The sequence below is a fragment of the Procambarus clarkii genome, chromosome 11 (genome assembly GCF_040958095.1).
Source record: "Procambarus clarkii isolate CNS0578487 chromosome 11, FALCON_Pclarkii_2.0, whole genome shotgun sequence".
NCBI lineage: Eukaryota > Metazoa > Arthropoda > Malacostraca > Decapoda > Cambaridae > Procambarus > Procambarus clarkii.
Window position 1 is genome coordinate 19253777 of NC_091160.1, and position 18049 is coordinate 19271825.

The window sequence follows — 18049 nt, forward strand, 5'->3', positions numbered from 1 at the left end:
CATCCGATCATTATTACAGATGATCTGAATGCAAACCACCCCACATAGAGTAGAGGTACCCACAATACTGCAGGCACCGATCTGTACAACTACTTACACACTGCACCATACATTCTTTTTTAGCCGCGCTACCTTGCAACTTACTTACAGATTACTTACAGAACACAAGCTACTTACAGACCACAAGCAACACAACATTACAGAACACAAGCAACAGAACACAAGCAACACAAGACTACAGAACACAAGCAACACAACATTACAGAACACAAGCAACAGAACTCAACAGAACACAAGCAACACAACACTACAGAACACAAGCAACACAACATTACAGAACACAAGCAACAGAACTCAACAGAACACATGCAACATAACACTACAGAACACAAGCAACACAATATTACAGAACACAAGCAACAGAACTCAATCAACACAACATTACAGAACACAAGCACCACAACACAACATAACACAAGCAACAAACACAAACAACATAACACAAAGAACACAAGCAACACAACACTACAGAACACAAGCAACAGAACACTACAAAACACAAGCAACACAACATTACAAAACACAAGCAACACAACACAACATAACACAAGCAACACAACACTACAGAACACAAGCAACACACCACAACAGAACACAAGCAACAGAACACTACAGAACACAAGCAACACAACATTACAGAACACAAGCAACACAACACTACATAACACAAGCAACACACCACTACCGAACACAAGCAACACAACACTACAGAACACAAGCAACACAACACTACAGAATACAAGCAACAAAACATTACAGAACACAAGCAACACAACACTACAGAACACAAGGACCACAACACTACAGAACACAAGCAACAACACTACACAACACAAGCAAAACAACACTACAGAACACAAGGACCACAACACTACGTAATACGAACAGCATAAATCATGCAACACCCAACACTACAGAACACAAGCAACCCTACACTACATAACACAAGCAACACACCACTACAGAACTCAAGCAACACAACACTACATGACACAAGCAACACAACACTACATAACACAAGCAACACAACACTAAAGAACACATGCAACTCAACACTAAATAACACAAGCAACACAACACTACAGAACACAAGGAACACAACACTTCAGAACACAAGCAACACAACATAACACAAGCAAAACAACACTACATGACACACACAACACAACACTACAAAACACAAGCAACACAATACTACAGAACACAAGCAACACACAACTACCGAACACAAGCAACACACCACTACAGAACACAAGCAACACAACACTACAGAACACAAGCAACACAACATTACAGAACACATGCAATACAACACTACAGAACACAAGCAACACAGCACTACAGAATACAAGCAACAAAACACTACATAACACAAGAAACACAACACAACAGAACACAAGCATCACAACACTACAAAACACAAGCACACAACACTACAGAACACAAGCAGCGCCACACTATGGAACACAAGCAACACAATATTACAGAACACAAGCAACTACACTACACAACACAAGCAACACAACACTACATTACACAAGGACCACAACACTACGTAATACAAACAACATAAATCATGCAACACACAACACTACAGAACACAAGCAGTACTACACTACATAACACAAGCAACACAACACTACAAAACACAAGCAACACAATACTACAGAACACAAGCAACACACAACTACCGAACACAAGCAACACAACACTACATAATACAAGCAACACAACACTACATAAAACAAGCAACACAACACTAAAGAACACAAGCAACTCAACACTACATAACACAAGTAACACAACACTACAGAACACAAGGAACACAACACTAAAGAACACAAGCAACACAACACTAAATAACACAAGCAACACAACACAGCATAACACAAGCAACACAACACTACAGAACACAAGCATGACAACCCTACAGAACACATACAACACAACATTTCAGAACACAAGCAACGCAACACTACAAAACACAACACAAGCTACACAACACTACAGAACACAATCAACACAACACTACAGAACACAAGCAACACAACACTACAGAACACAAGCAACACAACACTACAGAACACAAGTAACACAACACTACAGAACACAATCAACACAACATTACAGAACACAAGCAACACAACACTAAGGAACACAAGCAACACAACGCGACATAACACAAGCAACACAACACTACAGAACAGAAGCAACATAACACAACATATCACATGCAACACAACACTACAGAACACAAGCAACATAACACAAGCAACACACAACAGAACATAAGCAACACAACACTACAGAACACAAGCAACACAACATTGCAGAACACAAGCAACAGAACTCATCAGAACACAAGCAACACAACACAGACATAACACAAGCAACACAACGGAACATAACACAAGAACACAACACTACAGAACACAAGTAACACAACACAGACATAACACAAGCAACACAACAGAACATAACACAAGAACACAACACTACAGAACACAAGCAACACAACACTACCGAACACAAGCAACACAACATTAAAGAACACAAGCAACAACACTACATAACACAAGCAACACAACACTACAGAACACAAAGACCACAACATTACATAATACAAGCAATACAAATCATGCAACACTCAACACTAAAGAACACAAGCAGTACTACACTACATAACACAAGCAACCCAACGCTACAGAACACAGGCAACACAACACTATACAACGCAAGTAACACAACACTACAGAACATAAGCAGCACAACACTACAGAAAACAAGTAACACAACACTACATAACACAAGCAACACACCACTACCGAACACAAGCAACACAACACTACAGAACACAAGCAACACAACACTACAGAACACAAGCAACACAACACTACAGAACACAAGCAACCCAACACAACATAACACAAGCAACACAACACTACATAACACATGCAACACATTTCAGAACACAAGCAACACAACACTACAGAAACAAGCAACACATCACTACAGAACACAAGCAACCCAACACAACATAACACAAGCAACACAACACAACATAATACAAGCAACACAACACTACATAACACATGCAACACATTTCAGAACACAAGCAACACAACACTACAGAAAAGAAGCAACACAAAAGTATAGAACACAAGCAACACAACATTACAGAACACATGCAACACAAGCAACACAACACTACATAACTCAAACAACACAACACAACTTAACACAAGCACACACCACTAAAGAACACAAGCAACACAACAATACAGAACACAAGCACAACATTACAGAACACAAGCACAACACTACACAACACAAGAAATACAACATTACGGAACTCAAGCAATAGAACACAGCAGAACACAAGCAACACAACAATACAGAACACAAGCAACACAACATTTCATAATACAAGCAACAGAACACAAGAAACACAACATTTCATAATACAAGCAAGAGAACACAAGAAACACAACACTACAGAACACAAGCAACACAGCACTACATAACACATGCAACACACCAATACCGAACACAAGCAACACAACACTACAGAACACAAGCAACACAACACTACAGATCAAAAGCAACACAAAACTACAGAACTCAAGCAACACAACACTACAGAACACAAGCAACACAACACTACATAACACATGCAACACAACACAACATAACACAAGCAACACAACGCTACATAACACAAGCACACAACACTACATAACACAAGCACACAACACTACAAAATACAAGCAACACATCACTGCAGAACAGAAGCAGCACAACATTACAGAACACAAGCAACAACACTACACAACACAAGCAACACAACACTACAGAACACAAGGACCACAACACTGCATAATACAAGCAACATAAATCATGCAACACTCAACACTTCAGAACACAAGCAGTACTACACTACATAACACAAGCAACACAACACTACAGAACACAAGCAACTCAACACTATACAACGCAAGTAACACTACAGAACATAAGCAGCACAACTCTACAGAAAACAAGCAACACAACACTACATAACACAAGCAACACACCACTACCGAACACAAGCAACACAACACTACAGAACACAAACAACGCAACACTACATGACAGAAGCAACACAACACTATAGAAACAAGCAACACAGCACCACAGAACACAAACAACACAACACTACATAACACAAGCAACACAACACAACATAACACAAGCATCACAACGCTACATAACACAAGCACAAAACACTACAGAACACAAGCAACACAACACTACAGAACACAAGCAACGCAACACTACAGAACACAAGGACCACAACATTACATAATACAAGCAACATAAATCATGCAACACACAACATTTCAGAACACAAGCAGTACTACACTACATAACACAAGCAACACAACACTATACAACACAACACTACAGAACACAAGGACCACAACACTACATAATACAAGCAACATAAATCATGCAACACAGAACTCTTCAGAACACAAGCAGTACTACACTACATAACACAAGCAACACAACACGACAGAACACAAGCAACACAACATTATACAACCCAACACTACAGAACACAAGCAACACAACACAATATAATACAAGCAACACAACACTACAGAACACAAGCAACACGACACTACAGAACACAAGCAACCCAACACAACATAACACAAGCAACACAACACAATATAATTCAAGCAACACAACACTACATAACACATGCAACACATTTCAGAACACAAGCAACACAACACTACAGAACAGAAGCAACACAACACTACAGAACAGAAGCAACACAACACTACAGAACACAAGCAACACAACATTACAGAACACATGCAACACAACACTGCAGAACACAAGCAACACAACACTACATAACTCAAGCAACACAACACAACTTAACACAAGCACACACCACTACAAAACACAAGCAACACAACACTAAAGAACACAAGCAACACAACATTACAGAACACAAGCACGACAGTACACATCACAAGAAACACAACATTACGGAACACAAGCAATAGAACACAGCAGAACACAAGCAACACAACAATACAGAACACAAGCAACACAACACTACAGATCAAAAGCAACACAAAACTACAGAACTCAAGCAACACAACACTACAGAACACAAGCAACACAACACTACATAACACATGCAACACAACACAACATAACACAAGCAACACAACGCTACATAACACAAGCACACAACACTACAAAACACAAGCAACACATCACTGCAGAACAGAAGCAGCACAACATTACAGAACACAAGCAACAACACTACACAACACAAGCAACACAACACTACAGAACACAAGGACCACAACACTGCATAATACAAGCAACATAAATCATGCAACACTCAACACTTCAGAACACAAGCAGTACTACACTACATAACACAAGCAACACAACACTACAGAACACAAGCAACTCAACACTATACAACGCAAGTAACACTACAGAACATAAGCAGCACAACTCTACAGAAAACAAGCAACACAACACTACATAACACAAGCAACACACCACTACCGAACACAAGCAACACAACACTACAGAACACAAACAACACAACACTACAGAACAGAAGCAACACAACACTATAGAAACAAGCAACACAACACCACAGAACACAAACAACACAACACTACATAACACAAGCAACACAACACAACATAACACAAGCATCACAACGCTACATAACACAAGCACAAAACACTACAGAACACAAGCAACACAACACTACAGAACACAAGCAACGCAACACTACAGAACACAAGGACCACAACATTACATAATACAAGCAACATAAATCATGCAACTCACAACATTTCAGAACACAAGCAGTACTACACTACATAACACAAGCAACACAACACTATACAACACAACACTACAGAACACAAGCAACACAACACTATACAACCCAACACTACAGAACACAAGCAACACAACACAATATAATACAAGCAACACAACACTACAGAACACAAGCAACACGACACTACAGAACACAAGCAACCCAACACAACATAACACAAGCAACACAACACAATATAATTCAAGCAACACAACACTACATAACACATGCAACACATTCCAGAACACAAGCAACACAACACTACAGAACAGAAGCAACACAACACTACAGAACAGAAGCAACACAACACTACAGAACACAAGCAACACAACATTACAGAACACATGCAACACAACACTGCAGAACACAAGCAACACAACACTACATAACTCAAGCAACACAACACAACTTAACACAAGCACACACCACTACAAAACACAAGCAACACAACACTAAAGAACACAAGCAACACAACATTACAGAACACAAGCACGACACTACACAACACAAGAAACACAACATTACGGAACACAAGCAATAGAACACAGCAGAACACAAGCAACACAGCAATACAGAACACAAGCAACACAACATTTCATAATACAAGCAACAGAACACAAGAAACACAACACTACAGAACACAAGCAACACAGCACTGCATAACACAAGCAACACACCACTACCGAACACAAGCAACACAACACTACAGAACACAAGCAACACACCACTACAGATCAAAAGCAACACAAAACTACAGAACTCAGCAACACAACACTACAGAACACAATCAACACAACAATACATAACACAAGCAACACAACACAACACAACATAACACAAGCAACACAACACTACATAACACAAGCACACAACACTACAAAACACAAGCAACACATCACTGCAGAACAGAAGCAGCACAACATTACAGAACACAAGCAACAACACTACACAACACAAGCAACACAACACTACAGAACACAAGGACCAGAACACTGCATAATACAAGCAACATAAATCATGCAACACTCAACACTTCAGAACACAAGCAGTACTACACTACATAACACAAGCAACACAACACTACAGAACACAAGCAACTCAACACTATACAACGCAAGTAACACAACACTACAGAACTTAAGCAGCACAACACTACAGAAAACAAGCAACACAACACTACATAACACAAGCAACACACCACTATCGAACACAAGCAACACAACACTACAGAACACAAGCAACACAACACTACAGAACACAAGCAACACAACACTATAGAAACAAGCAACACAACACTACAGAACACAAGCAACACAACACTACAGAACACAAGCAACACAACACTACATAACACAAGCAACACAACACAACATAACACAAGCATCACAACGCTACATAAGACAAGCACACAACACTACAGAACACAAGGACCACAACACTACAGAACACAAGCAACACAACACTACAGAACACAAGCAACACAACACTATACAACACAACACTACAGAACACAAGGACCACAACACTACATAATACAAGCAACACAACACAAGCAACACAACACTACAGAACACAAGGACCACAACACTACATAATACAAGCAACACAACACTACAGAACTCAAGCAACACAACACTATACAACGCAAGTAACACATCACTGCAGAACACAAGCAGCACAACACTACCGAACACAAGCAACACAACACTACAGAACACAAGCAACACAACACTACAGATCACAAGCAACACAACGCTACAGAACACAAGCAACACAACACTACAGATCACAAGCAACACAACACTACATAACACAAGCAACACAACACTTCATAACACAAGCAACACAACACTACAGAACACAAGCAACACAACATTACAGAACACATGCAACACAACACTTCAGAACACAATCAACACAACGCTGTAGAACACAAGCAACACAACATTACAGAACACAAGAAACAGAACACAACAGAACACAAGCAACACAACATTACAGAACACAAGAAACAGAACACAACAGAACACAAGCAACACAACACTACAGAACACAAGCAACACAACACTATACAACACAACACTACAGAACACAAGCAACACAACACTATACAACACAACACTACAGAACACAAGGACCACAACACTACATAATACAAGCAACATAAATCATGCAACACACAACACTTCAGAACACAAGCAATACTACACTACATAACACAAGCAACACAACACTACAGAACTCAAGTAACACAACACTATACAACGCAAGTAACACATCACTACAGAACACAAGCAATACTACACTACATAACACAAGAAACACAACACTATATAACACAAGCAACAGAACACTACATAACACAAACAACACACCACTACCGAACACAAGCAACACAACACTACAGAACACAAACAACGCAACACTACATGACAGAAGCAACACAACACTATAGAAACAAGCAACACAGCACCACAGAACACAAACAACACAACACTACATAACACAAGCAACACAACACAACATAACACAAGCATCACAACGCTACATAACACAAGCACAAAACACTACAGAACACAAGCAACACAACACTACAGAACACAAGCAACGCAACACTACAGAACACAAGGACCACAACATTACATAATACAAGCAACATAAATCATGCAACACACAACATTTCAGAACACAAGCAGTACTACACTACATAACACAAGCAACACAACACTATACAACACAACACTACAGAACACAAGGACCACAACACTACATAATACAAGCAACATAAATCATGCAACACAGAACTCTTCAGAACACAAGCAGTACTACACTACATAACACAAGCAACACAACACTACAGAACACAAGCAACACAACACTATACAACCCAACACTACAGAACACAAGCAACACAACACAATATAATACAAGCAACACAACACTACAGAACACAAGCAACACGACACTACAGAACACAAGCAACCCAACACAACATAACACAAGCAACACAACACAATATAATTCAAGCAACACAACACTACATAACACATGCAACACATTTCAGAACACAAGCAACACAACACTACAGAACAGAAGCAACACAACACTACAGAACAGAAGCAACACAACACTACAGAACACAAGCAACACAACATTACAGAACACATGCAACACAACACTGCAGAACACAAGGCAACACAACACTACATAACTCAAGCAACACAACACAACTTAACACAAGCACACACCACTACAAAACACAAGCAACACAACACTAAAGAACACAAGCAACACAACATTACAGAACACAAGCACGACAGTACACATCACAAGAAACACAACATTACGGAACACAAGCAATAGAACACAGCAGAACACAAGCAACACAACAATACAGAACACAAGCAACACAACACTACAGATCAAAAGCAACACAAAACTACAGAACTCAAGCAACACAACACTACAGAACACAAGCAACACAACACTACATAACACATGCAACACAACACAACATAACACAAGCAACACAACGCTACATAACACAAGCACACAACACTACAAAACACAAGCAACACATCACTGCAGAACAGAAGCAGCACAACATTACAGAACACAAGCAACAACACTACACAACACAAGCAACACAACACTACAGAACACAAGGACCACAACACTGCATAATACAAGCAACATAAATCATGCAACACTCAACACTTCAGAACACAAGCAGTACTACACTACATAACACAAGCAACACAACACTACAGAACACAAGCAACTCAACACTATACAACGCAAGTAACACTACAGAACATAAGCAGCACAACTCTACAGAAAACAAGCAACACAACACTACATAACACAAGCAACACACCACTACCGAACACAAGCAACACAACACTACAGAACACAAACAACACAACACTACAGAACAGAAGCAACACAACACTATAGAAACAAGCAACACAACACCACAGAACACAAACAACACAACACTACATAACACAAGCAACACAACACAACATAACACAAGCATCACAACGCTACATAACACAAGCACAAAACACTACAGAACACAAGCAACACAACACTACAGAACACAAGCAACGCAACACTACAGAACACAAGGACCACAACATTACATAATACAAGCAACATAAATCATGCAACACACAACATTTCAGAACACAAGCAGTACTACACTACATAACACAAGCAACACAACACTATACAACACAACACTACAGAACACAAGCAACACAACACTATACAACCCAACACTACAGAACACAAGCAACACAACACAATATAATACAAGCAACACAACACAATATAATACAAGCAACACAACACTACAGAACACAAGCAACACGACACTACAGAACACAAACAACCCAACACAACATAACACAAGCAACACAACACAATATAATTCAAGCAACACAACACTACGTAACACATGCAACACATTCCAGAACACAAGCAACACAACACTACAGAACAGAAGCAACACAACACTACAGAACAGAAGCAACACAACACTACAGAACACAAGCAACACAACATTACAGAACACATGCAACACAACACAACTTAACACAAGCACACACCACTACAAAACACAAGCAACACAACACTAAAGAACACAAGCAACACAACATTACAGAACACAAGCACGACACTACACAACACAAGAAACACAACATTACGGAACACAAGCAATAGAACACAGCAGAACACAAGCAACACAACAATACAGAACACAAGCAACACAACATTTCATAATACAAGCAACAGAACACAAGAAACACAACACTACAGAACACAAGCAACACAGCACTGCATAACACAAGCAACACACCACTACCGAACACAAGCAACACAACACTACAGAACACAAGCAACACACCACTACAGATCAAAAGCAACACAAAACTACAGAACTCAGCAACACAACACTACAGAACACAATCAACACAACAATACATAACACAAGCAACACAACACAACACAACATAACACAAGCAACACAACGCTACATAACACAAGCACACAACACTACAAAACACAAGCAACACATCACTACAGAACAGAAGCAGCACAACATTACAGAACACAAGCAACAACACTACACAACACAAGCAACACAACACTACACAACACAAGGACCACAACACTGCATACTACAAGCAACATAAATCATGCAACACTCAACACTTCAGAACACAAGCAGTACTACACTACATAACACAAGCAACACAACACTACAGAACACAAGCAACTCAACACTATACAACGCAAGTAACACAACACTACAGAACATAAGCAGCACAACACTACAGAAAACAAGCAACACAACACTACATAACACAAGCAACACACCACTACCGAACACAAGCAACACAACACAACATAACACAAGCATCACAACGCTACATAAGACAAGCACACAACACTTCAGAACACAAGGACCACAACACTACAGAACACAAGAAACACAACACTACAGAACACAAGGACCACAACACTACAGAACACAAGGACGACAACACTACATAATACAAGCAACACAACACAAGCAACACAACACTACAGAACACAAGGACCACAACACTACATAATACAAGCAACATAAATCATGCAACACACAACACTTCAGAACACAAGCAGTACTACACTACATAACACAAGGACCACAACACTACATAATACAAGCAACACAACACAAGCAACACAACACTACAGAACACAAGGACCACAACACTACATAATACAAGCAACATAAATCATGCAACACACAACACTTCAGAACACAAGCAACACAACACTACAGAACACAAGCAACACAACACTACATAACACAAGCAACACAACACTACAGAACTCAAGCAACACAACACTATACAACGCAAGTAACACATCACTGCAGAACACAAGCAGCACAACACTACCGAACACAAGCAACACAACACTACAGAACACAAGCAACACAACACTACAGATCACAAGCAACACAACGCTACAGAACACAAGCAACACAACACTACAGATCACAAGCAACACAACACTACATAACACAAGCAACAGAACACTTCATAACACAAGCAACACAACACTACAGAACACAAGCAACACAACATTACAGAACACATGCAACACAACACTTCAGAACACAATCAACACAACGCTGTAGAACACAAGCAACACAACATAACACAAGAAACAGAACACAACAGAACACAAGCAACACAACATTACAGAACAGAAGAAACAGAACACAACAGAACACAAGCAACACAACACTACAGAACACAAGCAACACAACACTATACAACACAACACTACAGAACACAAGCAACACAACACTATACAACACAACACTACAGAACACAAGGACCACAACACAAGCAACACAACACTACAGAACACAAGGACCACAACACTACATAATACAAGCAACATAAATCATGCAACACACAACACTACATAACACAAGCAACACAACACTACAGAACTCAAGTAACACAACACTATACAACGCAAGTAACACATCACTACAGAACACAAGCAATACTACACTACATAACACAAGAAACACAACACTATATAACACAAGCAACAGAACACTACATAACACAAGCAACACAACACTACAGAACTCAAGTAACACAACACTATACAACGCAAGTAACACATCACTACAGAACACAAGCAATACTACACTACATAACACAAGAAACACAACATTACAGAACACAAGCAACAGAACTCAATCAACACAACAATACAGAACACAACACAGCATAACACAAGCAACATGACACTACAGAACACAAGCAACACAACACTACATAACACAAGCAACACAACACAAGCAACACAACATTACAAAACACAGGCAACAGAACACAACATAACACAAGCAACACAACACCACAGAACACAATCAACACAACTCTGCAGAACACAAGCAACACAACATTACAGAACACAGGCAACAGAACACAGGCAACAGAACACAGGCAACAGAACAACACATAACACAAGCAACACAACACTACAGAACACAAGCAACACAACACTACAGAACACAAGCAACACAACACTACAGTACACAAGCAACACTTCACAAGCAGGGCAGTTTCCTCGCACTATCCTCCTATCTAACTTAATGTTTACAGACATACCTTTGCATGAACCTTCATTTTTCCACCTGTGACCCTCTTTTCCACTTTGCTTCACCCTCTACACCCACCACTGTTCTTCACTAACATCACCTAACACTATACATTCATCAAAATGAACAGCCATTCATCTTCGCTTTCTTTATCACCAAGACTCGCCCATGCAGCTTCACTTTCCTTATCACCAAGACTCGCCCATGCAGCTTTACTTTCCTTATCACCAAGACTCGCCCATGCAGCTTCACTTTCCTTGTCACCAAGACTCGCCCATGCAATTTTATTTTCCTTATCACCAAGACTCGCCCATGCAGCTTCACTTTCCTTATCACCAAGACTCGCCCATTCACTTTCACTTTCCCTATCACCAAGTCCAGCCATGCATCTTCACTTTCCTTATCACCAAGTCCAGCCATGTATGTTCACTTTCCTTATCACCAAGTCCAGCCATGTATGTTCACTTTCCTTATCACCAAGACCAAGTATGCATCTTCACCATATAGATGGTTATCCCAGGGAGTGAGAGGTTGAGAGACTACAAAACAGGAACCATTAGGATGGGAGGACCAAGAGTAGTAGTAGAAGTGATAATTAACCCTCCACAATATGACAGACGACCCTGGCAAGTGTATGAGAGAAGCAACATGACAGATAATGCTATAATTGAGAGGGTAGCCTCTGTTGCCTGTAGAAATCGATCCAATTTGCTTATCTTGGGAGACTTTAACTAAGGAAAGATAGACTGGGAGAACAAAGAACCTAATAAGAAAATAAGAATCTGTGAAACTACAGAAGGCCTATTGACCAACTTAACACCCGTACGAGGCAGCTCCTATTTATATCTACCTCACCTCATTCATATATATGTTTAACCTACGCTTCAAACAACATAAGTTACAGCCCCGCTCCTGTGCCAGGTAAGTTCAACACGGGCCACAATTGCCCGTGCTACTTGGAACGTTTTGTTCCCAGTAGTTGAATGTTAAACAACAACTTAAAACAATCAAGGGATCTTACGTTTATTATATTGCACGGTAATTGACTCCACAAATCGACAACCCTGTTACCAAACCAGTATTTATCCAGGTATTTCCTAAATCTAAACTTATCCATTTTATACAAATTGTTTCGTGTTCAATTATGTGCTGAAATTTTTAATGCCCTATTAATATTCACTTTGTTATGCTATAATGTCATGTCACCAATAATTCTACAGTATGGCAACCAATACTGAACTGCATAATCTAAATGAGACTAACAAGAGTATGATATAGTTGTAGAATAACACCAGGTGTTTTATTTCTAACACTTCGAAAAATATATTTCATTGTCCTATTTGCCTAATTTTGAACATTTATGCATTGAATTTTTGGCTTGAAATTCTTACTAATCATAATTCACATATCCCTTTTGCAATCTCAACACCATCTAGCTCGTATCTTGTAAATCTATCATCATTACTTAGCTTCAATACTTTACATGTGTCAGCATTAAATTACATCTGCCAATTTGTTTACCATTTCAAAACGATATTTAAATCGTCTTGAAATTGTCGGAAATCCGACACATAATAACAACAGCTACCCTTAAAATTCAAAGAACATGAGATTCTGTGACGTCATCAACAACACGTAATATATTAAACTCACATCTCTTTTAAAACTTCAGTCTAGTGTTTATACTTAATAAAATAGTATTCACTAGGACTGAATATAATTACCAACACAAGAAATTTAGCTTGACTCCCTATTCCTTTGAGATATAAATGGAACCAACAAATATTGTTGCAACCAAGCTCCGAGGGAGCTTGGTTCCAACAATATGTGTTGAAGGCAGAAGGAAGGCGTCAGAGACAACTTGTAAACAAACACACGAAGCAAGAGCTCCACGAGAATTGCGACATTCTTCATGCGCGATAGACACCTTACTCTGTCCTAAGTGAACTTACCACGGCAACACCTCAACAATAGGAGCACTTGAGTATCCGACTACCTTACATTCTTTTATTAACTGGTGTACACTAGGTAATATTACTTAGGTAGCCGGTTATACTGAGAGTTTAAAGCTCACACCTAATACGCATTCAGCATTATACATCCCTCTTATTCCATGTCATACTTGTACCTTATATGTTAATGTGCAACCACTAATAATAAACATTCAGCAGAAAACCCTTGATGCAAAGTTACTGAAAGGTTGCATCTGGCCCCACAACATAACTGTGTACTGTACTACGACACCAGCTTGCCCAGGCAGCCATTTTATGCATCCTGGAGCACATGTAGCTACCCCTTACCAGATACTAGGAGAAAATCACAGCTTTAGCAGGCCCCACCTACAGTATCTGCTAAGAAACACTTGTTTTCAGTAGATAATTATTGAAACTGTAGATAGAGTAGTAGTGTTCATAATTTCAGTAGATATAAGAATAATAGTACATTAGGCCACCATATGTGGTATGATTTATAATTTATATTTTGCATAATAAGGTAAGCATGTGCTTACAGGTATCCACTCACAGTGGTGTAAGCAAATGTTCCTCCCATTGTGTGTGATAAGTTGTGGTAGGCTGAATTAGAATATACAGTTCACTAAGATCCAAAATAATATTGAAATTAACTAAAAAAATAGAATAAAAAGAAAAATTGCCTGTTAGGATTTTCCCACAGAAGTTTAGTCTTCGAATCAGGATAGTCTAGTCTAGAGAACCAGACTATTAAAAATAAACCATTAATGCAATATTTACATAGATATTAATTATAGCAGGAAGAGACTGCTTAAAATATTTCTAGCCTAACTATTTCAATCTCTGCTAACAGTGAACAGAACTTACAGCAGGCACTATTATTGTTCCGAGGACTAAACCAAAAGAACAATTGTGCTTTTTCATTATAAGAGGCTAATTTAACCATAAATGTATATATAATTTTAAGTGTTTACATGTAAACATTACATAATATTGCACTTACCAATTACTGCATATATTACAATAATTTTCAGCCATTCCTTATACAGGGGGTAGGACAATATTAGATTGGTGTTCTACAGCAACCTAGTCTAACTTATTTATTGTACTATCCTGGTGAAGGGGTAGAATTTTACACTTGCCTAGAGTTGAACCTATATTACAGCCTAGCAAGTATATATTTTTTATGCAGTACTGATGACAACACGAGTTGTGCTGAATATTTATCAATACGATAGAAATAATTTAACTATAATCATTGCACCTTTGAGTGTTAACTAGTGTCTACACCATCCTAGGGTGATTTTGAGGAGCAAACCTAAAGGTACAACCATAGACAGTGGATTTCACTCAAATCATTAGTGTGTGTATGATAATATATAAGGTATTTTAATTAAATGATAAGTAGCTCTAGTTCAAGTTCTGGTAGCAGCAGCCTAAATCAAAGCCATCAAGACTTGGGCCTACTACAACTGCAGCACGGCTCGCCAATACAGCCATCATATCTACTTCAAAAAATGTAAAAGCGACCCTCGCAGTAATGAAAGGCCATTTAACAAGACATGCGAGGATCTGAGTACAGTTGATCATGTCGAACTGGAGGGCTATCATAAAGTCACAGAAAAGAAATATGAACAAATAAGAAGCCAAATGGAAAATGTGTGGCTGTTCTTACTGACACGGCAATAGACGAAGTAACACTAGTGGCTGTCGTACAGGAACAGGCAGATTATGAAGATGCCAGTCAAACAAAGTTACAACATCTTGTCAAGGTAATAGCCAATTGCAAGGCAACAACAAACATTGCAACCACAGCTTCCCAAAACCCGAAGCAATCAGAGTCAAACTACCATCACTTAGTCTACCAACTTTCTCTGGAAAAGAAGACGAAAATTGGGATAACTTCTGGAACAAATTTTTGGATTCAGTGGATTCTAATGCCAATATTGCTAAGACCACAAAATTTACATATTTACAAGGTGTTTTAGAGAGTGAAGCGTTAAAAGTGGTCTATAATATAACATTGTCAGATGACGGCTATGATAATGCAGTACAGCTCCTTAAGGAAAGTTATGCTAAACCAGAATAAGCTATTAGACTTTTAACACAAAAAATGGTTGATATACCGGCACCAGATGGATCCACTGACTCACTCCAAGCTTTTAGATTGGAGCTTGAGTCCTTACTCAAGGAACTTGACAATAAAGTGAATCTGGATGAATCAGATTGGTTAATCCAATTTCTTATGAAACACAAATTACCCAGTGAAATACTGGATAAGTTGTGTGTTTTACATACCAAATCTTCTCTGACAGTAAAAGAGATTATGGAAGGTTTACGCTCAGTCATAGAAAGACAAAGAGACAACACAGATGGTAAATCAACACCTAAACCTTCATTAACTATCCATAGTAGACAAAAGAGTACAAACAGTACTCAAAATATATCTAAAGCAACTACCTCCACCCCAAGGTGGAAACAAGGCAATGTGGATACATATGCAGTGGGTCCCTCCAAACCTACAGTTAATGTGTCACCCGAAACGGTGACTCCCCAAGGTGCTGTTAACGTCTGGAGGCCATGTCTGTTCTGTGAAGAAGAACATTCCATGTACAACTGCAAAACCTACCCTGATCATGCAACACGTGTAAAACGACTCCAGGAGTTACATAAATGCACCAGGTGTTTAAGATCACATAATCCCGACACCTGTGCAACTCAAATATGCACCTGCAATAGGTGCAATAAGGGTCAACACCATACAGCACTGTGTGGGGATTCAAAGACAAAGTCTCCCAAACCACAAGTGGAGGAAGGAACTTCCACTTCAGTACAGCTCTGTAAAGCACTGCCCGATGTAAGTGTACTATCAACAAAGTCTGATAGTACCCACTGCCCAATTAACCCTTAAAAACAGAAAGTCCAAGGTCA

At 39.1% G+C, this 18049-nt stretch overlaps 2 protein-coding genes across 2 annotated transcripts in view; both read left to right on the top strand.

Annotated features, from left to right (window-relative positions):
• Positions 1-18049, top strand: part of LOC123758389 (ras-like GTP-binding protein RhoL) — a 179258-nt gene that overhangs the window by 148937 nt on the left and 12272 nt on the right. The window lies entirely within an intron of this gene.
• On the top strand, positions 17232-18029 carry LOC123758189 (uncharacterized). The gene has a single exon (XM_045742308.1). The coding sequence runs from the start codon at positions 17232-17234 to the stop codon at positions 18027-18029; it is 798 nt and encodes a 265-aa protein (XP_045598264.1).

Excerpts from the sequence above, each read along its gene's own strand:
- LOC123758189 (XM_045742308.1), top strand. The coding sequence starts at position 17,232 with ATGGTTGATATACCGGCACCAGATGGATCCACTGACTCACTCCAAGCT.